This window comes from Corythoichthys intestinalis, chromosome 16 (assembly GCF_030265065.1).
Source record: "Corythoichthys intestinalis isolate RoL2023-P3 chromosome 16, ASM3026506v1, whole genome shotgun sequence".
Classification (NCBI taxonomy): Eukaryota; Metazoa; Chordata; class Actinopteri; order Syngnathiformes; family Syngnathidae; genus Corythoichthys; species Corythoichthys intestinalis.
Window position 1 is genome coordinate 41,926,049 of NC_080410.1, and position 27,901 is coordinate 41,953,949.

Consider the following 27,901-nt stretch of genomic DNA (forward strand, 5'->3'; position numbering starts at 1 on the left):
CTCGTCATATGCACTTTGCCAAATTGTTGTATATTATCGAATCGTCTCAAAATATGATTGTAAATCACGTAATAATGCTATTTAAGACTTTTTTTTATCCGGTCACAGGCACTTTAACCCTTAGATGCATAAGTGGGTCAAAAATGACCCGGTGGGGTTGTTTTCTTGAAATATCTTCGGAATGAAAACTTGTTATCAATTCATATTCCAGGTATTCCTCAAAAAACATGTTCTTGATATAATGCTATTCAAATTTTTGATGAACTTTTTATACATTTGAAGAAATTGTCATTTTTGTATTACTACCCTAAGCTACCACAAGTGGGTCAAAAATGACCCATATGCATTTTCTATGGAGTCCAATGGGAATCTTTCATTCTTATCAATTTTGGCTGTCAGGAATAAATTTACCATGGACCACACAGACGAGGTATGTAAGAAGTGACATCCCTTAAGAAGATTATTTTACACAGCAAGACCAGCAAGTACTGTATTATGTCCATACAGGGCCGGCCCAGCCTATACGCAGACTATGCAGCTGCTTAGGGCCCCTGACCACTAGGGGGCCTCCAATCTGGCAATTGTTTAATTTACATTGTATTTTGTTTACTACAGTTCGCTTTATTTGACTTTTGTGAGTTTTGATACTTGATTAGAAGCTTTAAAAAATAAAAGTTCTTCCTTAACTTCTTTCTTTCCTCTTTTAGAAAAAGGTTTGGCGCTATCTACTGTAAGTACTGACAATCCTTTGGGGTGAGAAGTTTGAAGTATGCAGTGCAACAAAATCTGATTAATATACAAAATATGGACGTATGGGTTGGATTGCATGTATGGGTTTCACAGTACACTGTGACGAAATGGTGGGCCAAAAATATTGGCCCCTTATTTTGCTTAGGGCCCCCAAATGGCCTGGGCCGGCCCTGTGTCCATATGGTATTTTGTGTGTGTGTCTTTCATGACTCTTTATTATTAAAAGACTCTTTATTATTATTTATCAACAAATTAACCTACTTCATTACTAGCTAGCTAACTAAGGCTAGGTTCATACCGCAGGTCCTACTGCACAATTCCAATTTTTTGTCATATCTGTTTTTTTGGCGTACCCGTTCAGACTGCCTTTGTCCTTTGAGCCTGTTCAAGTATCACACACGCACTCTTATTTGCAGTCCAAGATGAACTGAGCAAAATGGCTCGCATGCGCAGGAGCATTGGAGCAGAGAGAAAACCGAGCATTGTCAGGCTTATTCTTAACCCATTTAATTTTTAATGACTGTTGTCAAGCCCGCTCCTTCCCCAAAAGCCGCGTTCAAGCTAGGCGCTAACGCTAATGTACAGCTGCACCGCCACCGTAGCACCCTGTCTTCTCTCGCTCTTTGCTGATGTTAATTGCTGCATGAATTCCAATTTGGGGGACTTGACAGTTCGGACCGCAGCCACATTCTGGAAAAATGTGGCCCGGATGGGATTTTAACCACATACAGTACGAAGTGACCTGGATCGAATTTGAAAATGGTCCACTTTTATGCGACTTTTCCCGTTCAGTCGAGTCAGAAAAACACGAAAAAATCGGATTTGTGCTAGATTTACAGCTGAAATGGTCCTACAGATGTTGGATGATGGAGAGGCAGTGACAGGGTTGGACTCAAATGTCCGAAATTTCTGATGATGAGGACCCAGACTGGACAAACCAGACATTGTCCAGGTGGCAGTTGTCCACCTGGAAATCCAACTGAAAAGGATCAATCTGACTCATAAGATTCCACTTATGTGTCCTCTGAAGAAGAAAGTGTCCAAATCATGGCCAACAGAATGAATTGGTAGGGCTCTTACTAGAGAGAATTACCTCCCACCCAGGGCAGAACACAGAGCCACAATATCCTCAGAAATCGGTCAGTGCCTTCACAAGGGTTTAGCACTGCTGTCTCACCAATAAGATGCATGGGAGCTCTTCATCATTGATGACAAAATACAAGGAAGGATAAACTCTATTGCTGTTCTGTTGTTTTGTTTTTTCCAAAAAATGTTAATTGAATCATAAAGATGTTTCAAGCATGATGAAATCATTCTTGTGTGGCCCTAAATATTATACTAATTTAATATACAAAGGATATACAGAGCTTTTCATTGGTGTGTAACGGCAAGGTCGTTCATTTTCCCATAATCTTAACCAGATGGTTTTCAAACTCGGCTGACATATAATAGGAACATCATTTCTTAGCGTTTTCAAAGCAAATAAACAAACAAACACATACAGTATGCAGTGCTGCTTTCTCAAGGTATTGAAATGATTGCAATTGGAATTTCCTATTGTATCAAAACCTTAAATTTACAGCAAGCAGCAATTTGGCAGGACGTGAGCAACTCGTTCAAAGTACAGGGAGACCCCAAAAAACGAGAATTTTAGCGTGATGGAAGAAAAATATTTTATTCATCATAAGTGAAACCTTTAAAAATCCCATTTAAGAAACATTTATGGACTTTTCATTTCAAAAATATGTCATTTAAAGCAACACTAGGTGACTATTCAACCTTTATAAAATATTTTCATAACATTTGTGATGATATGTCCACTGACAACTAGTTGAATGACACCTCTTTTATATTTTGAGGTGGTCTGCACTGCTTTCACCAGCAGTTGTTAACCCTTAAATGCATAAGTGGGTCAAAAATGACCTGATGGAGTTGTTTTCTTGAAATATCTTCGGAATGAAAAATTGTTATCAATTCATATTCCAGGTATTCCTAAAAAAAACATGTTCTTGATATAATGCCATTCAAATCTTTGATGAACTTTTTATACATTTGAAGAAATTGTCATTTTTGTATTACTACCTTAAGCTTCTACAAGTGGGTCAAAAATGACCCATATGCATTTTCTATGGAATCCAATGGGAATCTTTCATTCTTATCAATTTTGGCTGTCAGGAATAAATTTACTGTGGACCACACAGACGAGGTATGTAAGAAGTGACATCCCTTAAGAAGATTATTTTACACAGCAAGACCTGCTACGTGTACTGTATTATGTCCATATGGTATTTTGTGTGCGTGTCTTTCATGACTCTTTATTATTATTTATCAAAAAATTAACCTACTTCATTACTAGCTAGCTAACTAAGGCTAGGTTCATACCGCATGTCCTAATGCACAATTCCAATTTTTTGTCATATCTGTTTTTTTGGCGTACCGGTTCAGACTGCCTTTGTCCATTGAGCCTGTCCAAGTATCACACACGCACTCTAATTTGCAGTCCGAGATGCACTGAGAAAACTGGCCCGCATGCGCAGGGGCGTTGGAGCAGAGAGAAAACCGAGCATTGTCAGGCTTATTCTCAACCCATTTTATTTTTTATGACTGTTGTCAAGCCCGCTCCTTCCCCAAAAGCCACGTTCAAGCTAGGCGCTAACGCTAATGTACAGCTGCACCGCTACCGTAGCAGCCTGTCTCTCTTGCTCTTTGCTGATGTTAATTGCTGCATGAATTCCAATTTGGGAGACCTGACAGTTCGGACCGCAGCCACATTCTGGAAAAATGTGGCCCGGATGGGATTTTAACCACATACGAAGTGACCTGGATCGAATTTGAAAATGGTCCACTTTTATGCGACAGGGTTGGACTCAAGTGTCCCAAATTTCTGATGATGAGGACCCAAACTATTGTCCAGGTGGCAGTTGTCCACTTGGAAACCCAGCTGAACAGGATCAAGGTGACTTGACTTGATAAGATTCCACTTATGTGTCCTCTGAAGAAGAAAGTGTCCAAATCATGGCCAACAGAATGAATTGGTAGGGCTCTTAGTAGAGAGAATTACCTCCCACCCAAGGCAGAACACAGAGCCACAATATCCTCAGAAATCGGTCAGTGCCTTCACAAGGGTTTAGCACTGCTGTCTCACCAAAAAGATGCATGGGAGCTCTTCATCGCTGATGACAAAATACAAGGAAGGATAAACTCTATTGCTGTTCTTTTTTTTTTTTTTCCCCCAAAAATGTTAAGTGAATCATAAAGATATTTCAAGCATGAAATCATTCTTGTGTGGCCCTAAATATTATACTAATTAATATACAAGGGATTTTTCTTCACCAAAATGGCATAAAAACACATTGGTTCTAATATGGGTCATTTTTGACCCACTTATGGAAGAGTGTAGGGTCCAATCATTTGTGCATCTAAGGGTTAAACTCACCCAACCCAATTTCAAATAACAGCCAATTAGTAGAAAATGGTACACAATGGTTAACAATGACGTCGTGTAGTGTTGCATTTCACTAGGTGTCAAGTGTGTTGAGTGCATTATGAAGTGTTTTTTGCTCTTTTTTCCCCCCCTCTTTATGTATTGTCTCAACTTTCAGGGTGTGGTGACTAATCCTTTTATAACTCCACTTGCGATCTTGCTTTGCACCAGTGCACCAAACAATCTGTTGCCATGTAAGTATTCAACGTATTTTTTATTGAATTGAGAATTAATAAGCTCTTCTCTGTTTTACTGGATGAATACAGTAGATAATTATTTTTCTTCACTGTTTTTGTCCAAGGTATCTACTTGCAGGATTTGTTGGTTGTCTGCTATTCCTCACAGTTGAGGCAGAAGTTGGGTAAGATGAAATTTGTCAGATTTTTCATTTCAGCTATAAGTCTACTCGTTACTATGGTTATTTCAAATAAAGATGTTGTCCCCTTTTTTCTTATATATAAAAAATTTGATAGTATATCCAGGTTGACCCCCCAAAAAACTGGGTTTTAACAATCCAATAAAACTAAGAGGGATGGAAGAAAAAATATTTTATTACCGTATTTTTCGGACTATAAATCGCATTTCATAGTTTGGCCGGGGGTGCGACTTATGTGTGAAATTATTAACGCACTATTATACATTGCTGACCAAAAGTGTTGGCACCACTGCAATTCTGTTGGATAATGCTCAATATCTCCCAGAAAATGATAGCAAAATGCTTTGGTAGTAATAGCTTCATTTATTTTGCTTGCAATGAAAACACACAAAAGAGAATGAAAAAAATAATAAATGATTATCATTTTACTAGGGCTGTCAAAAGTATCGCGTTAACGGGCGGTAATTAATTTTTTAAATTAATCACGTTAAAATATTTGAAGCAATTAACACACATGCCCCGCTCAGACAGATATAAATGACAGTAAAGTGAAATGCCCACTTGTTAATTGTGTTTTATGGAGTTTTGCTGCCCTATGCTGGCGCTTGGGAGTGACTGATTTTATAGGCTTCAGCACCCATGAGCATTGTGTAAGTAATTATTGACATCAACAATGGCGGGCTACTAGTTTCTTTTTTGATTGAAAATTTTACAAATTTTATTAAAACAAAAACATTAAGAGGAGTTTTAATATAAAATTGCTATAACTTGTACTAACATTTATCTTTTATGAACTACAAGTCTTTCCATCCATGGATCGCTTTAAAAGAATGTTAATAATGTTAATGCCATCTTGTTGATTTGTTGTTATAATAAACAAATACAGTCCTTATGTACCGTATGTTGAATGTATATATCCATCTTGTGTCTTATCTTTCCATTCCAACAATAATTTACAGAAAAATATGGCATATTTTATAGATGTTTTGAATTGCGATTAATTGCGATTAATTACGATTAATTAATTTTTAAGCTGTAATTAACCCGATTAAAATTTTTAATCGTTTGACATCCCAACATTTTACACAAAACTCCAAAAATGGGCCGGACAAAAGTATTTGCACACTCAGCCTAATACTTGGTAGCACAACCTTTAGACAAAATATCTGCAAACAACCGCTTTTGGTATCCATCAGTGAGTTTCTTACAATGCTCTGCAGGAATTTTAGACCATTGTTCTTTGGCCAACTGCTCCAGGTCTCTGAGATTTTAAGGGTGCCTTCTCCAAACTGCCATTTTCAGATCTCTCCACGGGTGTTCTATGGTATTCAGGTCTGGATTCATTGCTAGCCACTTTAGAAGTCTCCAGTGCTTTCTCTCAAACCATTTTCTAGTGCTTTTTAAAGTGTGTTTTTGGGTCATTGACCTGTTGTAAGACCCATGACCTCTGAGTGAGACCCAGCTTTTTCACACTGGGCCTTACACGATGCTGCAAAATTTGATGGTAGTCTTCAGACTTCATGATGCTATGCCCACAGTCAAGCAGTCCAGTGCCAGAGGCAGCAAAGCAACCGCTCAAACATCAGGGAACCTCCGCCGTGTTTGACTGTGGGGACCGTGTTCTTTTCTTTGAATGCCTCGTTTTTTCCTTTAAACTCTTTGTGGATGCCTTTTCCCAAAAAAATGTACTTTTGTCTCATCCGACCAGTGAACGTTCTTCCAAAACGTTTTTGGCTTTCTCAGGTAGGTTTTGGCAAACTCCAGCCTGGCTTTTTTTCTGTCTCTGGGTCAGAAGTGGGGTGTTCCTTTGTAGAGTCCCTTTTCATTCAGACGCTGTTGGATAGTCGAGCTTCTTGACTGGACGCTGAGTTATTGTAAACCCAGATTGTTGATAGTGTTATTTTACAGTTTGTGGCCATGTGATGTATGTAACTGTACCATGTCTGATTGTGCGTCTTTAGCTGTATGGGGGGACAAGAAACTGATAAGCATATGCTTCCTCCTGTCTGCCTTTGTCTTCTTCTTCGGTTCCTTCATTCGGGCAAATCATATCACATTTGTAATTGTCAATGATTGTCAATGATACCGATGACGATGACAATGAATATTTAATTCATTCATTCATTCATAGTCCGGGTTGACACTATGACCTCGGACTGCAGGACAGCTTGAACTTGGATGTTAGTCTAGGATCTTTATCAACCATCAGCACAATCTTTCGTTGAAATCTCTCGTCAATTTTTCTTTTCTGTCCATATCTAGGGAGGTTAGCCACAGTGCCGTGGGCTTTACACTTATTGATGACACTGCGCACAGTAGACACAGGAACATTCAGAGTCTGTGGAGATGGACTTTTTGCCTTGAGATTGCCCATGTTTCCTCACAATTTTGCTTCTCAAGTCCCCAGACAGTTCTTTGGTCTTTTTTCTTTTCTCCATGCTCAATGTGGTACACACAAGGACACAATACAGAGGTTGAGTCAACTTAAATCCATTTTAACTGGCTGCAAGTGTGATTTAGATTGCCACCACCTGTTATGTGTCACAGGTAAGTAACAGGTGGTGTTAATTACACAAATTAGAGAAGCATCACATGATTTTTTTCAAAGGGTGCCAATACTTTTGTCCGGTCCATTTTTGGAGTTTTGTGTGAAATGATAATGATTTTTTTTTTTTTTTCATTCTTTTGTGTTTTTTCTTTTCAAGCAAAATAAATGAAGAAATTGATACCAAAACATTTGTAATTGCAATCATTTTCTGGGAGAAATTGAGCATTATCTGACAGAATTGCAGGGGTGCCAATACTTTTGGCCAGCACAGTATTCATTTACGTTATTCTCACATTAAATACTAGATGCTATGGTGATCTAAATAGCTATTAATTGCTGCTATGTTAAAATACCAGGCACGATCTCAGTTTGTTTTTTATTCGTCATATAGCGTTAGCATCATAAGCGGATCTACTATTCAGGCGAAGTAGGCGATCGCCTTAGGCCCCCAACCAGTAGGGGGCCCACAACCAGCTGCCCTTGCCCAACGAGCAAGGGCTTGGGCCACCAGAGCCAGCAGCACCCCCAACTATTCGTCATGTATAATTATGTCAGCATACCAAACAAAAAAGAAAGCCATTTGAATGCTGCATTTATATTATCTCTCCCCCACACACACGCACTACAATGGACTGTTCCACGACGACAGACTGAGTATCAGTCGCTTAGGTTCACTTAGCGCCGTTTAGCTTCGCTTAGCTCCGCTTAGCTGTTCGTTAGCTTCACTTAGCTCTCCCGCGTTTTTCACGCCACTAAGCTCGCTATTTTTACAGCTCACTTGCTACTTTGCACGTCGGCTATCGTTTATTTGGAACACATGAGCGAAAGTGCTCTGCATGAGAGCCAAAGTGCAGTGAGGGAGAAGTTGAGAACAGGCCGCTAATGCCGCTTTTAACTTTCTTCTTCTTCACACCTGACATAAAATACACGACAGCACACCCTGTGGCGAAACAATGCAGTACAGTTCCAATCAGTCATACAATAACACTCAACAGCCGGTTAACAGCATTTACTAACGAAAAAAAATTAAATCTATTAGTGACATCACAAGCAACGACGAAGAATGTTTTTTTACGGAGTGTAAAGCTTTCGATTAGCGGTTTAGCGGACGTACCTCCGGAGAACATTACAAAATAAAAGCACGTCATGTTCGTCATATAAATAACGATTTCTGGAGTTAATCCCACATACTTCAGAATTAATATTATAATCTGTTGAGTAAATAGAAAAGAATAGCTTTCAAATGACACTCTTTATGACACATTTGATTATTGTTATACTATTATTATATATAGTAGTATACTATAATAATAATGCTAGATTTTTTTTTTCAAGAATTGTTTTGAACAATGTTGGAAAGGCAAAGTCAGTGTTCTGAATTAGTTTACTTTCCATTCTTTTGCACTAGTAAATGCTATCAGCATTTAACCTCATTGTTTCTTTGTGATTAATTATTGTTATTTACATGATTATTTGTACTTTAATAAAGAATTTAAGTGTTCCAAAATAGTTTTGTGAATTAATAAGCATCAACAAAAATGTCATTGCTAAATTAGTAAAAAAAAAAAAAAGAAAATTATTAGATTAGTCGACTAATCGTAAAACTACTCGGCTGACTAATCAGGAGAAAATTTGTCATTGAGGACAGCCCTAGTGTACCGGAACATATTTCCTCCACACACTTCTCATCTTTTGAACCCCTGACCCATGAAGAGGGCCCCCTGGATATGTTCGCCTTAGGCCCCAAAATTGCCAAGTCCGCCACTGGTTAGTATACCATACACTTATTCAGCCTGTTGTTCTCTATTCTATTTGTATTTTTTAATCGCCTTTCAAGATGACATGTCTGTTCTTGCTGTTGGATTTTGATATTTTTTTTCCCTCTTCATTGCGCATTTCTTTTGGGCTGGTGCCACTTGTAGTCTGAAAAATGCGGTAATGGTTAATAAAACCTTAAAATAGGCCATTTTAGAAACAATGATGGAATTTTCACTTTTTAAAAACGACATTCTTTAAATGGTGTCCTCTTGTACCAATGCATTCTGCTGTTGCGATTCCTCATCGGTTCCTTAGCTGAGATGTGATACTATGAATTTCATCCTGAATTCACCATGGTGACTAAAATTGCACATTGTTGACTTGCTCAAGGTCACCGTCTCGCAGTGCTGCCAATTTCTCACGTCTGCCTATATGCAAAAATTCCCGTTTTTTTCAACTGCTGCAAATCTCAAAAATGTATTAGGACTAGGGGTGTCAAACGATTAAAATTTTTAATCAAGTTAATTACAGCTTAAAAATTAATTAATTGTAATTAATCGCAATTAATCGCAATTCAAACCATTTATAAAATATGCCATATTTTTCTGTAAATTATTGTTGGAATGGAAAGATAAGACACAAGATGGATATATACATTCAACATACGGTACATAAGTACTGTATTTCTTTATTATAACAATAAATCAACAAGATGGCATTACCATTATTAACATTCTGTTAAAGCGATCCATGGATAGAAAGACTTGTAGTTCTTAAAAGATAAATGTTAGTACAAGTTATAGAAATCTTATATTAAAACCACTCTTCATGTTTTTGTTTGAATAAAATTTGAAAAATTTTCAATCAAAAAATAAACTAGTAGCCCGTTATTGTTGATGTCAATAATTACTTACCCAATGCTCATGGGTGCTGAAGCCTATAAAATCAGTCGCACCCAAGCGCCAGCAGAGGGCGGCAAAACTCCGAAAAACACAACAAGTACACCTCTCACTGTGCTGTCATTTTAATCTGTTTGAGCGGGGCATTTGTGCTTTAATTGCGTCAAATATTTTAACGCGATTAATTTAAAAAATTAATTACCGCCCGTTAACGCGATAATTTTGACAGCCCTAATTAGGACACAATTTAAAGCAACAGGTAACTTTTCAGTTTTGGTCAATTTTAGCAACGGCGGTGGACAAAAGCGGTAGTATTTTGCCTAAAGGAAGACTGTTTTCCACGAGGGCCAGCGCACACCCGCATAGTGTCGTAAAATCATGATATCCCAGTCGTCTGCAGATGGATTAAACAACATTTCTTTTTCCAGCAACTGTGTAAGGGATACATAATAATAAGGTAATGAATCCAGTTGTGGCTAAACAATAGCATATGACGGTTAGCAACCGCGGGGGGCGTGACACCAGCGAGTGAAAGCCGAGCCAGTGTTTATTTTTGTGTATCCTGGTAGCCTTCCTTTTGTTTTCCTCCACGGACAAAACTTTTTGTGTCTTTTGTTGCTCTGCCATCTTTGCAGAATTTACCCGAAAGCGACTTCTGTCTTTATAAAGAATTGGGAATGGGGGAAGTGACGTATGCTGTAAAACAGTCAGAACATTTGTAGTTTTTTTTTTGTGTGGCAGGCGTCCTGCCCCTCCTTCAATGTTAATAACTGCCAGTGAAAGCAGTGCAGACCCCCTCAAGATACAGTGCCCTCCATAATTATTGGCACCCCTGGTTAAGATGTGTTTTTTAGCTTCTAATAATTTCCCATTTCCCAATTTCCCTTCTAATCACGGTCCCAGTTGAAGCCTAGGACCGTGGAAGCCTGGGACCGTGTGCTTTTGGTCAGATGAGACCAAGATTGAGCTTTTTGGCAACAAACACTCTAAGTGGGTCTGGCGTGCCACGAAAGATGCGCATGCTGAAAAGCACCTCATACCCACTGTGAAGTATGGGGGTGGGTCAGTGATGCTGTGGGGCTGTTTTGCTTCCAAAGGCCCTGGGAACCTTGTTAGGGTGCATGGCATCATGAATGCTTTGAAACACCAGGACATTTTAAATCAAAATCTGTTGCCCTCTGCCCGAAAGCTGAAGATGGGTCGTCACTGGGTCTTTCAGCAAGACAATGACCCTAAACATGTGGCCAAATCTACACAGAAATGGTTCACCAGACAGAAAATCAAGCTCCTCCCATGGCCATCTCAGTCCCCAGACTTTGTTTTGTTGGCAAAAGGGGGTTATACAAAGCATTAAAACCAGGGGTGCTAATAATTCTGACACACATTATTTAATGTCAAATAATTATTTCTTTATGTGGGATTTTTTTCCCCCACTGAATAAATGCACTTGTATTGAAGGTTGGATTTTTCTCTTTTTTTCCATTAAGGTCCCATATTATTTGAATTAAAAAATATATATTAGAAGCTAAAAAACACATCTTAACCAGGGGTGCCAATAATTATGGAGGTCACTGTATAAAAGAGGTGTCATTCAACTAGTTGTCAGTGGACATATCATCACAAATGTTATTAAATTATTTTTTAAAGGTTGAATAGTCACCTAGTGTTGCTTTAAATGACGTATTTTTTCAATGAAAAGTCCATAAATGTTTCTTAAATGGGATGTTTTAAGGTTTCACTTACGATGAATAAAATATTTTTCCTCCATCACGCTAAAATTCTCGTTTTTGGGGGTCTCCCTGTACTTTGAACTAGTTGCTCACGACCTGCCAAATTGCTGCTTGCTGTAAATTTAGGGTTTTGATACAATAGGAAATTCCAATTGCAATCATTTCAATACCTTGAGAAACCAGCACTGTATACTGTATGTGTTTGTTTGTTTTGAAAACGCTAAGAAATGATGTTCCTATTATATGTCAGCCGAGTTTGAAAACCATCTGGTTAAGATTACGGGAAAATGAACGACCTTGCCGTTACACACCAATGAAAAGCTGTAAAACGCAAGAACCTCTGTAGTGAACATCACGCCTTAATTAAAGCACCGATATTTCTGCATTGTTGCCACAGGAAATGCTCGTATCTCCCGTTCAAAACTGAAACAAGTCAGTGTATGTTGTACAATGTCACCTGCAAGTGTGACACCTATGAGGTGAGTGACTCATACTGTATGTCCACAGATATACAGTGGGGCAAATAAGTATTTAGCCAACCACTAATTGTGCAAGTTCTCCCACTTGAAAATATTAGAGAGGCCTGTAATTATCAACATGGGTAAACCTCAACCATGAGAGACAGAATGTGGGAATAGAAAATCACATTGTTTGGTTTTTAAAGAATTTATTTGCAAATCATGGTGGAAAATAAGTATTTGGTCAATACCAAAAGTTCATTTCAATACTTTGTTATGTACCCTTTCTTGGCAATAACGGAGGCCAAACGTTTTCTGTAACTCCTCACAAGCTTTTCATACACTGTTGCTGGTATTTTGGCCCATTCCTCCATGCAGATCTCCTCTAGAGCAGTGATGTTTTGGGGCTGTCGTTGGGCAACATGGACTTTCAACTCCCTCCACAGATTTTCTATGATGTTGAGATCTGGAGACTGGCTAGGCCACTCCAGCACCTTGAAATGCTTCTTACGAAGCCACTCCTTTGTTGCCCTGGCTGTGTTTTTGGTATCATTGTCATGCTGACAGACCCAGCCACGTCTCATCTTCAATGCCCTTGCTGATGGAAGGAGATTTTCACTCAAAATCTCTCGATATATGGTCCCATTCATTCTTTCCTTTACACAGATCAGTCGTCTTGGTCCCTTTGCAGAAAAACAGCCCCAAAGCATGTTTCCACCCCCATGCTTCACAGTGGGTATGGTGCAATTCAGTATTCTTTTTCCTCCAAACACGAGAACCTGTGTTTCCGCCAAAAAGTTCTATTTTGGTTTTAACTGACCATAACACATTCTCCCAGTCCTCCTCTGGATCATCCAAATGCTTTCCAGCGAACCGCAGAGGGGCCTGGATGTGTACTTTCTTCAGCAGGGGGACACGTCTGGCAGTGCAGGATTTGAGTCCCTGGCGGCGCATTGTTTTACTGATAGTAGCCTTTGTTACTGTGGTCCCAGCTCACTGTACGTCATTCACTAGGTCCCCTCGTGTGGTTCTGGGATTTTTGCTCACCGTTCTTGTTATCATTTTGATGCCACGGGGAGAGGAGGGAGTTGAAAGTCCGTGTTGCCCAACGACAGCCCCCAAACATCATTGCTCTAGAGGAGATCTGCATGGAGGAATGGGCCAAAGTACCAGCAACAGTGTGTGAAAAGCTTGTGAAGAGTTACAGAAAACGTTTGGCCTCCGTTATTGCCAACAAAGGGTACATAACAAACTATTGAGATGAACTTTTGGTATTGGCCAAATACTTATTTTCCACCATGATTTGCAAATACATTATTTAAAAATCAAACAATGTGATTTTCTCGGCTTTTTTCCCCACATTCTGTCTCTCATGGTTGAGGTTTACACATGTCGACAATTACAGGCCTCTCTAATGTTTTCAAGTGGGAGAACTTGCACAATTAGGGGCTGACTAAATACTTATTTGCCCCACAGTACATGATAATATCGCGTTAAAATCAAAGTCTATAATTCTGCTCCCGCGTGCTCTCACCTCCAGTTTGGGTTTTGCTGTTTAAATTTCTTTTTTTTTTTTTTTTAAATATTTTTTAAATGCCCTCGTGTTCAAAATTTTTCCTCCCCCAGAAAATTGAGATTTTAAGCTTTCCAATGATGTATCACACATACATATAGGACAATTTTGAAGCATGGCCAAATTGGGGGTCTCAGAGCGGAACTTCAAGACACCTGAGTGTTTTCCGCCATATACATAGTATATAAACATGTTTTTTTTTTTTTTTTTTCAATTATACTTTGGGGAAAAAAAGTGAAAACACGTGTCTTATATGTATTTCTTTCCAATGTTAAATCTGAACACACCCAAAAAAAAAAACATTTTGGGGGGTGGGGGGGTACTATTTCGCGGTTAACCGCGAAAAACGAGGGATCACTGTATCCCGAAAAGGTGATACAGTATATCGCAATACTTTGTAGCCGAAAATATTATCGATGTTCTCCCACCAAGAATCGATATCATTTTAAAAAGGTGTCACTGTTTAAAAAAATAAAACGAACGAAATGAACGAATGTTCATACGCTGCCATCCTTCCCACTCCAACGGATTGGACGTCTACTGTAAACTCATTCCAATTCTATTGTAGAATACTGTGGAATGATTTCCTGATCCATCTGTCTATAATTGTTGTATCACAGTATCGTGATATCTTTTTCGTGAGCTTTGTAACGCAAATCGCATTGTAAGCTACCCAGAGGCTCACACTTCTACTTGTCATTGTTCACTACCGTGAATTTTTCTCAAGGCACGCCACTACGAAGCTGCCACATGGGTGACAACTACAGTGAGGTCATGGTCCATGGACTATGCCTGTTATGTAGCATTCATGCGGCTATACAAGTACATCTGTGGTGAAAACGATCAAGGTTTGTTCTTATTTAGAGTCGTATCTACAGTTGTGCAAGTGCCTTCAAGCTCTCCATCTGTCTCCAGGAAAATCAATTGAAATGACGTCGCCTGTTGTGATGAAGATAGGTGAAGAGAAGTGGCTTTGGGAAGAGCAAGACTACCAGATGAGCTTCTTGCTGCCTAAAGAGCACCAGGCCTATCCCCCGGAACCTACGGATCACGACGTAATCGATATTCGCCAAAAACTTTCCCATTCATTTTTAATGGGAACTTTCCCATTCACTTCGAATGGAATTTCTAATTGAAGTTACATTGCATTGATGCCATTGTATGTCGAATCTATTGATGCCAATATACTTGGATTCCATTGACACATATGTAAGTCGATGCCATTGACGGCCATGGACGTCCAAATTTCCCATTCATTTTCAATGGCAAAACAATTAATGGCCCCAAATCTACAGGAAATGACCAGATATCAATAGGACGTGTCCGCCAAATGTCCCAGATTCCATTGACGCATATGGAAGTCAATGCCATTGACAGCCAGAGACGTCCAAATGTTCCATTCATTTCCAATGGCATTAACATTGCATTGGGCCAATATAAACGGAGGCCATTGATGACCATGTATGTCAATTCTATTGATGACAATGTACTTGAAGTCTGTTGACGTATATGGATGTTGATGCCATTGACGGCCATGGACGCCCAATTTTCCCATTCATTTTCAATGGCGTTTACTTTGTTTAATGCCATTGACGGCCATGGACGTCCAAATTACCCATTCATTTTCAATGGCAAAAAACAAATGTCCCCAAATCAACAGGATATGACCAGATATGACTTGAACATGCCCCCTAAATGTCCCCAAATGTCTTGATATGACCAGGACACGCCCCCCAAATGACCTGATATGACTAGGACACGCCCCCCAAATGACCTGATATTACCAGGACACGCACCTTAAATGACCCCATATGACTTGATATGACCAGGACATGCTCCCCAAAACTTCCCAAATGACATGATATGACTAGGACACCGCCCCCTAAATTTCCCCAAATGACCTGATATGACTAGGACATGCCCACAAATGACCTGATATGACCAGGACACATTTCCCAAATGTTCCCAAATGACCTGATATGACTAAGACACGTGCCCCAAATGTCCCCAAATGACCTGATATGACCAGGACACGCCCCCCAAATATCCTCAAATGACTTGATATGACTAGGACAGGTCCCCAAAGGACCTGATATTACCAGGACACGCCCCTTAAATGTCCCCAAATGACCTAATATGACCAGGACACGCTCCCCAAAACTCCCCAAATGACATGATATGACTAGGACACGCCCCCTAAATTTCCCCAAATGACATATGACTAGGACACGCCCCCTAAATTTCCCCAAATTACCTGATATGACTAGGACACGCCCCCAAATGACCTGATATGACCAAGACACATCCCCCAAATGTTCCCAAATGACCTGATATGACTAAGACACATCCCCCAAATGTCCCCAAATGACCTGATATGACCAGGACACGCCCCCCAAATATCCTCAAATGACCTGATATGACTAGGATACGCCCCCCAAAGGACCTGATATTACCAGGACACGCCCATTAAATGTCCCCAAATGACTTGATATGACCAGGACACGCTCCCCAAAACTCCCCAAATGACATGATATGACTAGGACATGCCCCCTAAATTTCCCCAAATGACCTGATATGACCAGGACACGCCCCCAAATGACCTGATATTACCAGGACACGCCCCTTAAATGTCCCCAAATGACTTGATATGACCAGGACACGCTCCCCAAAACTCCCCAAATGACATGATATGACTAGGACACGCCCCACCAAATGTCCCCCAAATAACATTTGACGAGGACACGCCCCCTAAATTTCCCCAAATGATCTGATATTACCAGGACACGCCCCCAATGACCTGATATGACCAGGACACGTCCCCCAAATGTCCCAAATGACCTGATATGACCAGGAAACGTCCCCCGAATGACCTGATATGACCAGGACACGCCCCACCAAATGTCCCCCAAATCAACAGGAAGTGACCTTATATTGTCCCCGAAATGTCCCCAAAAGTACCTGGGCGGGGCTAAGATCTGTATCTCCACACAGCAAAGACACAGAGTAATTTCTCCAGAAATTGCAGTTTCTACTAGTTGTTGTGAATTGTCAATGTGTGTGTCGCGTGTAGCCCACCTAACTGACAATGGATTGCAGGTGCTCATATACAAGTCACCAGCGTTTGACGTGTACGTGAGGAGCTACGGCGGATGGATGTTTTCCCTGAGCGACTCGCATCAAAGTGGTGAACTGATGTATGACCTGGAGATGAGCGGCGCTTCCTTCGAACCCGACTGCCACTTTGGCATCGCGTACAATGGGTGATTTTCTTGTTTGCTTTAATCATAGACTCCACCATCAGTTGACAAAACAGCTCCCACAGACATCACGCCATGCCTTCCCGTAGGGGGCCGACCCAGGCAGAATATTGAGTTGGCTTTGGCTATGATAAACTAAAACACACGCTGCGTTCTAACACCCGATTTAGGTGGAAATAGGGTGAATGTTTTACTGCATACAAGCAGGCAGGAGTGTCTCGAGTGATTTGGTCGAGAATTAAAGGTAATTGTTATATTAAATAGCACCATGCATGCACTTTGAAACGTTGTGAAAAAAAATCAATGGATAAAATTAGTGAAATTTTGGCCTGAAATATTTATGTAAAATCAACGATAACTGCCCGTTTTTGTTTTTTTTTGCTTGTCACCAAGAATCTAGACTGTTTTACGTTCATATCTATAAAAATTCCACAATTTAAGCATTTATTTACAAGAATTTTGAACTTAATAAGCTCTGTGTCGTGATGGCCGCCACGTTGGATTACACAATACCGGATCTTTTGCTTGAAATATTTACGTATAATGAACGAAAACTGCCCGTTTTTTGCTTTTAACCAAGAATCTAGACTGTTTTACGTTCATATCCATAGAAATTCCGGAATTTAAGCATTTATTTACAAGAATTTTCAACTAAAAAAAAAGTTGATTCGTGATGGCCACCATGTTACAGTAACTTTTGCTTGAAATATTTATATAAAATGAACGATTACTACCAGTTTTTTGCTTTTAACCAAGAATCTAGACTGGTTCATGTTCATATCTCTAGAAATTCCGCGATTTAAGAATTTATTTACAAGAATTTTCAACTTAAAAAGCTCTTTGTTTCGTGACAGCCGCCATGTTGGTTTACACAATACCGTAACTTTGGCTTGAAATATTTACGTATAATGAACGACAACTGCCCGTTAATCTAGACTGTTTGACATTCATACCATTAGAAATTCTGCTTTTTTACAAGAATTTTCAACTTAAAAATCTCTTTTTGTTACTCTGGTAATCTTTTTGCTTTCGTTTTGTGACGGCCGCCATGTTGGATTTTTGTATCGCTACACAATTGCGGAATTCAAGTTAGTAAGTTATGATTGTATACAGAAAAATGCAAATTTTGCTTGGTTGAGTAAAATTAAGATGATTCTGCATGCTTTCCTGAAATATTAAGTTTCAGATGTGAAGATTGAGTAATTTATTCGCTGTTGCGAACTTGGAAAAAAAGAAGTTGGGCAAAAACTTACATTATTTGTTAAATATTTCTATTGATCCTGAAAATATAGGTGATTGTGTCTGCATTTGGTGATTTGTGTGCACCTAGCGTAAAATTTGAGAAATTTGTAGCCATTTCAAGTTATGTTATACTTGTATAAATAATAATTAATCAGGATTTTATTAGGGAACGACTGAGTTTTTCTGATGTTGCTGCTGATGGCGACTCATATATGCCTAAGAGAGGTGCCTGTTTGGGTTTTAGGTCGCTAGTGGCTTTGGTTTTGAAAAAAATTTAATTTAAGTTTTTGAAAATAGGCCCCCTGCGGATCGGCCCCGAGGCCCATGTCCCGTCAACTGATAGTCAAGTCTATGGGTTTAATATGCATTTGTTCCTAGCAGTGTTGTTTTCATCAATGATGACGACATCGAAAATATTTCGTCAACGAACACTTTTTTCATGACGATGACGAGACGATAGCGAGCTAAAAACGTGTTTTGGGAGGCAAACATAACTAGACGAATGCCAGATTTAGTCTGGCGAGACGAGAACGAGACAAAAATGCACAAGTTTCTTTCACATGTTCGCTATCAGAGGGACAGGGAATGCTAGAGGTTTTGGAGAAGTCAGAGAGGTCAGACTGACATGGTTTGGGCATGTCCAGAGAACAGATAGTGAGTACATTGGCAAAAGGATGTTGAATTTCCATATGCCAGGCAGGATGGCTAGAGGACAACCAAAGAGGAGGTTTATGGATGTAGTTAAAGAGGACATGTAGTTGGTTGGTGTGACAGCAAAGGATAGACAGGGTTAGATAGAGACAACTGATTCGCTGTGGTGACTCCTGAAGGGAAAAGCTGAAAGTAACAGCAGAAGTTCACAATCTGTGACATTTTATGTAGCCTGCATCATAGCTGTGTCTGGTTGTGTTAGTCCTGATGTGCAGCACCCCCCCCCCCCTTTCCCAACTCAGCAGTATGTTGTTATATTGGCCAGATTGAATATGCAATGTTGCTTTAGCCTTTAAGGGTCTGTGCTGAGTGATTATCACACACTAAAAGTAACTCGTAGCATTAGCATAGTATTCGCTTTTGGCAAAAGTCCCATTAAACTCTCAACCTTTTTTTTTTTTTACGTGCAATTCGTGGCGGCCAGGTGGGTACAATTAATTGAAAATAATTGTTTTCCTGCTGAGTGTGTATTATCACCAAGTTGGCTTTGTCCTTGTAGACTAGGGTGACCATATTTTGATTTCCAAAAAAGAGGACACTCAGCCCGGCTTCAAGACACTTGAATTTTACTCGAAGTTCACTCAAAGATGCCTATATCACTTTAATATATTTAAAGTGTGCTCCCTCACTCTGAAAGGAAAAATGCAGTTTGAAAAAAAAAAAATAATAATGACTTTAAAATATATATATATATACAGTGCCTTCCAAAAGTATTCGGCCCCCTTGAACCTTGCAACCTTTCGCCACATTTCAGGCTTCAAACATAAAGATATAAAATTTTAATTTTTTGTCAAGAATCAACAACAAGTGGGACACAATCGTGACGTGCAACAAAATTTATTGGATAATTTAAACTTTTTTAACAAATAAAAAACTGAAAAGTGGGGCGTGCAATATTATTCGGCCCCCTTGCGTTAATACTTTGTAGCGCCACCTTTTGCTCCAATTACAGCTGCAAGTCGCTTGGGGTATGTTTCTATCAGTTTTGCACATCGAGAGACTGACATTCTTGCCCATTCTTCCTTGTAAAACAGCTCGAGCTCAGTGAGGTATATGGAGAGTGTTTGTGAACAGCAGTCTTCAGCTCTTTCCACAGATTCTCGATTGGATTCAGGTCTGGACTTTGACTTGGCCATTCTAACACCTGGATACGTTTATTTTTGAACCATTCCATTGTAGATTTGGCTTTATGTTTTGGATCATTGTCTTGTTGGAAGATAAATCTCCGTCCCAGTCTGAGGTCTTGTGCAGATACCAACAGGTTTTCTTCCAGAATGTTCCTGTATTTGGCTGCATCCATCTTCCCGTCAATTTTAACCATCTTCCCTGTCCCTGCTGAAGAAAAGCAGGCCCAAACCATGATGCTGCCACCACCATGTTTGACAGTGGGGATGGTGTGTTCAGGGTGATGAGCTGTGTTGCTTTTACGCCAAACATATCGTTTTGAATTGTGGCCAAAAAGTTCAATTTTGGTTTCATCTGACCAGAGCACCTTCTTCCACATGTTTGGTGTGTCTCCCAGGTGGCTTGTGGCAAACTTTAAACGAGACTTTTTATGGATATCTTTGAGAAATGGCTTTCTTCTTGCCACTCTTCCATAAAGGCCAGATTTGTGCAGTGTACGACTGATTGTTGTCCTATGGACAGACTCTCCCACCTCAGCTGTAGATCTCTGCAGTTCATCCAGAGTGATCATGGGGCTCTTGGCTGCATCTCTGATCAGTTTTCTCCTTGTTTGAGAAGAAAGTTTGGAAGGACGGCCGGGTCTTGGTGGATTTGCAGTGGACTGATGCTCCTTCCATTTCAATATGATGGCTTGCACAGTGCTCCTTGAGATGTTTAAAGCTTGGGAAATCTTTTTGTATCCACTTCTCCACAACAGTATCTCGGACCTGCCTGGTGTGTTCCTTGGTTTTCATAATGCTCTCTGCACTTTAAACAGAACCCTGAGACTATCACAGAGCAGGTGCATTTATACGGAGACTTGATTACACACAGGTGGATTCTATTTATCATCATCGGTCATTTAGGACAACATTGGATCATTCAGAGATCCTCACTGAACTTCTGGAGTGAGTTTGCTGCACTGAAAGTAAAGGGGCCGAATAATATTGCACGCCCCACTTTTCAGTTTTTTATTTATTAAAAAAGTTTAAATTATCCAATAAATGTTGTTCCACTTCACGATTGTGTCCCACTTGTTGATTCTTGACAAAAAAAATAAATTTCATATCTTTATGTTTGAAGCCTGAAATGTGGCGAAAGGTTGCAAGATTCAAGGGGGCCGAATACTTTTGCAAGGCACTGTATATACATATACGTATAATATATAATGCAGACCCATAGAAATGTAGTCCAGTCAATACACATACACACAGTAGGCTATGTGCCAACTAAACATTTTTATAAATTACTTTTACGACAATTGTCCTTGACAAATTGTTATTCCCATTCAATTGATATTCTCATTCAATGTTGTAGATTGCACACAAACAAAAACCGAAATAAACTGACAAACTATTCAACCAGTAAGTTTCCAAACGTAGCAGTTCAAAACTACGTTTCCCATAATGCCTAGCGCGGTTTAGCTTACTGATAGCTAGCTGAGGCAAAAATCAAACTTTGCTATAAAAGTTTACAATCATCGGCAGCGCAACGATGCGACAGCAAACGGGATTTTACAGTCAAAGCTCCGACAGAAGTCAACAGTTGCCATTATATACGTATTTATCGTAAAAAAAAAAACTTCAGGCGCTGTGGCCAAATCGTCAACCCAGTAGATAGCGGTAATGCCTCATGATAGGGGTAAACTGCCAACAAAAACAAGAAGAACGACTCCTTCCCTCCCTACTACTAGGAGCCATGTCATCGCAGGCAGGCGTTGCCACCCAGCGGCCGGAGGGATTCTCTTCAAATTGGTCCCGTGAAAAATCATAAAAACCGGACATTTTTATGAATTTATAATACCCGCCCGGACGACGAGGATACTACGTGAAAGTAGGACTTGTCCGGGCAAAAGAGGACGTTTGGTCACTTATTGTAGACAGATGCTACAACACGTGCGCATCTGTCAATGTTAATTCGAAATAGTTGGAAACCTTTATTTTCTGAGTAAAATTTTGTAATTTTACAGACAAAAACATATCTAACAAACATCGACTAAAATTAGACGAATCCCGGAACCTAGAAGACAAAATGTGATTTGCAGTTATTCTGTATTGCAGTCTGGTGCTCCCTCTAGTGGTTTGCAAAATAATTACTGTTTAAAACGAAGAGGGAGAGCAAATAATCTGTTATTGGCAGCCCCTCTAATTTTTGTTTTAGTCTTTTGGACGGAAATACTTATTAGTCTTAGTTATATTTTAGTCATTTCAAAATTGTGTTTGTCTTCGTCTAGTTTTAGTGGACAGTTGCTCAAAATGTTTTTATCTGTTAAAATTCAAAGTTTTTAATCCAAATATATATAAAGATTTTCAACAATTTGGAATGAATATAAATGGACGAGCATGTAACACTGGGAAGATTTTTTTTTTTTTTTTTTTTTTTTTTAGCTAGTGTTAGAGTCTAGCTAGAAGCCATCATTATCTCTCAGTAATTGCTCATTCACCAAACAAAACAGCTGAAGTGGGCTATGAGCTAAATGCCATTTTGCTAACTGGCTCTCCTCTAGACTTACTGACCAGAAAAGCCAAGTGGCTCTGCTTTAGACTCGCCAGTGTTTTAACAGGACGCTCACCATTCTGAAGCTAATGCTAACACGAATGCTATGCTAATGCTAGGAGTATGATAATTACTTCGCACAAACCTCAAAGGCTCAAGCAGCATTGCATATTCTCTCCTGCCCAGATAAGAAAACAAATCTTAGCGTATCTCCAAACAAGCAAGATGGAGTGCAGCCTAGCTTTAGATCAGTGGTTCTTAACCTTACTAAAGGTACAGAAGCCTTCGAGTTTCACAGGTGCATTCACCGAAACCTTCATTCCATAATAACACCATTTTCAACGAATTCAAAACCTAGCAAGCTAACATCCAAGTGAATTTCTGTTCAAATTTCTTCCAGCTTTCTAATTTACTACACATAATTTTGCCATTTGCTGTTGATTTTCACATTGGTAATTTAAATGAAATGTATTTAATTTCACACTGTTCCTTTTGTTTTCATCACTATTTTCATGACGTAAAATGACGCAAATGTTTTTTTTTTTAACTATCCACGCAGTTCACGCTGCCTGTGAGTCTGTTATATTTTCTTACAGTGTGTGTCAACCTTCCACCGAGCAAACCGATTTCACCTCCGATTAGATAGAGGGCTAACAGTTGAAAGAAATTGAATAACGCCTGTAAATTGAGGGCAAACCAGTCCAAAACCTGGTCCAAAACACCACTTTGCCTAGATTTAATTGGCGTACAAAACAGGGCGCTGCGCATAGACTTCATAATGTATTGACAGGACACGGGGTGCCGTCGAAGCTGACTGAGTGGAAACACAGACTAAGAGTTTTTTCCATTGAAAATTCTTGTAAATAATGCTTACATACCTGAATTCTTTATAGACATGGACGTAAAGCAGTCTCGATTCTTGTCTAAAAGCAAAAAAAAAAAAAACGTGCAGGTAGCATTTATTTTACGTAAATATTGCGAACTATGAGGCTAGTGACTAGTCAGTAAGGAAATTAGCGGCCGCCATATGTGAACAAAGAGCTTTTACCGTAGAAAATTCTTGTGAATTATGCTTAAATCCTTGAATTCTTTATAGATATGGACGTAGAACAGTCTCGATTATTGTTTAAAAGCAAAAAAAAACGTACAGGTAGCATTTATTTTACGCAAATATTGCAAACTATGAGGCTAGTCAGTAAGGAAATTAGCGGCCGCCATATGTAAACAGAGAGCTTTTTCCATTGAAAACTCTTGTGAGTAAAGCTTACATCCCTGAATTCGGTATAGATATGGACGTAAACAGTCTCGATTCTTGGCTAAAAGCAACAAAAAAAAAAAAACGTGCAGGTAACACTTATTTTACATAAATATGGCGAACTATGAGGCTAGTGACTAGTCAGTAAGGAAATTAGCGGTCTCCATATGTAAACAAAGAGCTTTTACCGTTGAAAATTCTTGTGAATTATGCTTAAATCCTTGAATTCTTTATAGATATGGACGTAAAACAGTCTCGATTCTTGGTTAAAAGCCAAAAAAAAAAAAAAAACGTGCAGGTAGCATTTATTTTACGCAAATATAGCGAACTATGAGGCTAGTCAGTAAGGAAATTAGCGGCTGCCATATGTAAACAAAGAGCTTTTTCAATTGAAAATTCTTGTGAATAATGCTTACATACCTGAATTCTTTATAGATATGGACGTAAAACAGTCTCGATTCTTGGCTAAAAGCAAAAAAAAAAAAAAAAAAACGTGCAGGGAGCGTTTATTTTGCTTAAATATTGCAAACTATGAGGCTAATGACTAGTCTGTAAGGAAATTTGCGGCCGCCATATGTAAACAAAGAGCTTTTACTGTTGAAAATTCTTGTGAATGTTGCTTAAATCCTTGAATTCTTTATAGATATTGATGTAAAACAGTCTTGATTCTTGGCTAAAAGCAAAAAAACTTGCAGGTGGCATTTATTTTACGCAAATATTTCGAACTATAAGGCCAGTCAGTAAGGAAATTAGCGGCCACCATATGGACACAAAGAGTTTTTTCTGTTGAAAATTCTTGTGAATAATTCTTAAATCCCTGAATTCTTTATAGATACGGACATAAAACAGTCTCAATTCTAGGTTAAAAGCAAAAATACCAGTTAGCATTTATTATATATAAATATTGCGAACCATGAGGCTAGTCAGTAAGGAAATTAGCGGCAGCCATATGAAAACAAAGAGCTTTTTCCGTTGAAAATTCTTGTGAATAAATGCTTAAATCCCTGAATTCTTCATGGATACGGACGTAAAACAGTCTCGATTCTTGGTTAAAAGCAAAAAGAAACACGCAGGTAGCATTTATTTCAAGTAAATATTGCGAACTATGATGTTAGTCAATAAGGAAATTAGCAGCCGCCAGATGTAATCAAAGAGCTTTTTCTGTTGAAAATTCTTGTGAATTATGCTTAAATCCCTGAATTCTTTATAGATATGGACGTAAAACAGTCTCGATTCTTGGTTAAAAGCAAAAAAACGTGCAGTTAGCAATTATTCTATGTAAATATTGTGACGCATAATGCCAATGCTGTAGCGGCTAATTTCTGCCATTGATTTTTTTTTTTCACGTTTCAAAATGCATGCATGGTACGAATAATATAATCATTACCTTGAATCCTCGAACAAATCTCTCCTGAGACAATTCTTCCTGTTTGTATGCAGTACAGCCTTCGTATTTTTTCAACCTAAATTCGGCGTTTGTTCCCTGCATGTGTTGACTAACTGCAACCGACTGCGAATAACTGAAGCGGACTTTAGGACAGCCCCTTACTTGCTGTGTTGTCACAGATTACTTGAAAAAGTAATTTAATTACCAATTACTGATTACGCCTCAAAAACGTAATCTAGTTACTTTACTGATTACTTCATTATCAAAGTAACTAAGTTACTTTAAAAGTAATCTATCAGGTACTTTTTACCCATTTTTCTCCCTTTGACGCCTCAACATAAGAATGACAACAGAAAAATGTCATCACATGTAATTGACTTTCCGATAATTTAATTTAAAGGGGAATATCTGAATTTCGCGCTAGCTTAGCCACTCCGGAGCCCTGAAAGTAACAAATACCTGACAAACTGCTTGGAATTTGTTGAAATCAACCCCACAGACCAACTAAACCCCGCTAACTCTAAGATCAAGCCTCATGTCAAAACTGCTGAATTTCGGGTTATGGTTAACAGCATATCAGTGCCAATGTAAAACAATGCAAACTGACGGCACAATAATCAACAACACACAAGTGGATTGTACAGTGCAATAAACACAAAGGTGGTGGCGGGCGCGGATGCGCTTGCAGCCGTGCACATTAACAACCCGGAAGTACTCCTCTCAACACACATGTGGTCAATTTGGCCAGAAAACATGGCGGCAACTAAGCACTTTACACTCAATCGGACTTACAACACATCCCACAGATGCTAAACGAACACATCACCTCACGGCATAAATGTTGGACACGCATATGATATAAACAAAGCTTGCCAACTTCGAGCGATGACTGCCCATCGTTGCTACGGCAAAGCTACGAAACTGCCGCGCGTGTAGGGGGTCCAACCTTTTGCTGATACTCTCCAGAATGAAGGAAAAATACTCACCTTAATTCATGGATATCCACAGATCAACATTCCCTCGCAGCGTCTCAACACTCGGCGCAAATGCCGACCCGCCTCGATATGTTCATTATCGTCATTGCTGATGAAAACAGCACTGCAAAGAATCCAAGCACGCGTATCTTAAATTTCTTAGAACATTGGTAACAGAGCTTTTTATACATAGAAAATATTCATTACTACAGGAATATAACCTCTTTCTTTTGTGTGTGTGTGTTTGTGTGTGTGCATGCTGCAGCCCCAAGACTTTGTTCAATAGGCACAACGAGGTGTGGGTGCCCGTTACGGGCAAACCGCACTGTCCCTACAAGTAAAGGACAGGACTGCCGCGTTGACATCATCGTGTGACGGATGAGAAAAAAGTCGCCTCCTCACTTTTTGACACCTAGCATTATGTACTGGATTTGGGATTAAATTTCAATGTCTAATTTCCATATAATACTAGATAAACTGACAAGTTTCCAATTGATTCTTTATATTTTGGCTCAAATCTAATGAGAGGCAAGGGATTCTAATAATCAGTAACAATGACATTGTTAACAATTGTGGTGGCGGAGATAATAGAAATATGGTTACATAAATAAATGCATGAAAAGAATTGTGGAATCTGGCTATTGTTATTACTATCACATCCACATATTAGCATCTTTGTAAAGGAAAAACTAATTACAGTGTATCACAAAACTGAGTACACCCCTCGCATTTCTGCAGATATTTAAGTATATCTTTTCATGGGAAAACACTGACAAAATGACACTTTGACACAATGAAAAGTCGTCTGTGTGCAGCTTATATAATAGAGTTCATTTATTTTCCCCTCATAATAACTCAAAATATAGCCATTAATATCTAAACCCCGGCAACAAAAGTGAGTATACCCCTTAGAAACTAAATCTCTAAATGTCCAAATTGAGTACTGCTTGTCATTTCCCCTCCAAAACGTCATGTGACTCGTTACAGGAATGCTGTCAGCATTGCTGCAGCGATTGAAGAGGTGGGGGGTCAGCCTGTTAGTGCTCAGACCATACTCTACATCAAATTGGTGTGCATGGCTGCCACCCTAGGAGGAAGCCTCTTCTGAAGAAGGTACACAAGAAAGCCCGCAAACAGTTTGCTGAAGACATGTCAACAAAGCACATGGATTACTGGAACCATGTCCTATGGTCTGATGAGACGAAGATTAATTTGTTTGGTTCCGATGGTCTCAAACATGTGTGGCGGCGACCAGGTGAGGAGTACAAAGATAAGTTTGTCATGCTTACAGTCAAGCACGGTGGTGGGAATGACCCCCCCACCCCGCCCCCCACCCACCTCTTCAATCTCCGCAGTAATGCTGACAGCACTCCTGTCACGAGTCACATGACATTTGGGAGGGAAAATGACAAGCAGTACTCAATTTGGTTATTTAGGGATGTACGTAGTTCCCATGCGGTGTACTCACTTTTGTTGCCAGGGGTTTAGATATTAATTAGGGCTGTCAAACGATTATAATTTTTAATCGAGTTAATTACAGCTTAAAAATTTATTAATCGTAATTCATCGCAATTCAAACCATCTATAAAATATGCCATATTTGTCTGTAAATTATCGTTGGAACAAAAAGATAAGACACAAGACGGATATATACATTCAACGTACGGTACATAAGTACTGTATTTGTTTATTATAACAATAAAGCAACAAGATGGCATTAACATTATTAACATTGTGTTAAAGCGATCCATGGATAGAAAAAGTTGTAGTTCTTAAAAGATAAATGTTAGTACAAGTTATAGAAATTTTATATTGAAAGCCCTCTTAATTTTTTCGTTT

General features: G+C 39.2%; 1 protein-coding gene across 1 annotated transcript; it reads left to right on the forward strand.

Moving 5' to 3' along the window:
- Positions 1-4,381: 4,381 nt before the first annotated feature.
- Positions 4,382-26,589, forward strand: soul5 (heme-binding protein soul5). Its single transcript, XM_057817455.1, has 7 exons — positions 4,382-4,428; positions 4,536-4,595; positions 11,943-12,024; positions 14,304-14,424; positions 14,492-14,631; positions 16,673-16,836; positions 26,328-26,589. Coding segments are annotated over exons 1-7 (645 nt in total). The 5' UTR covers positions 4,382-4,426; the 3' UTR covers positions 26,404-26,589.
- Positions 26,590-27,901: the final 1,312 nt, after the last annotated feature.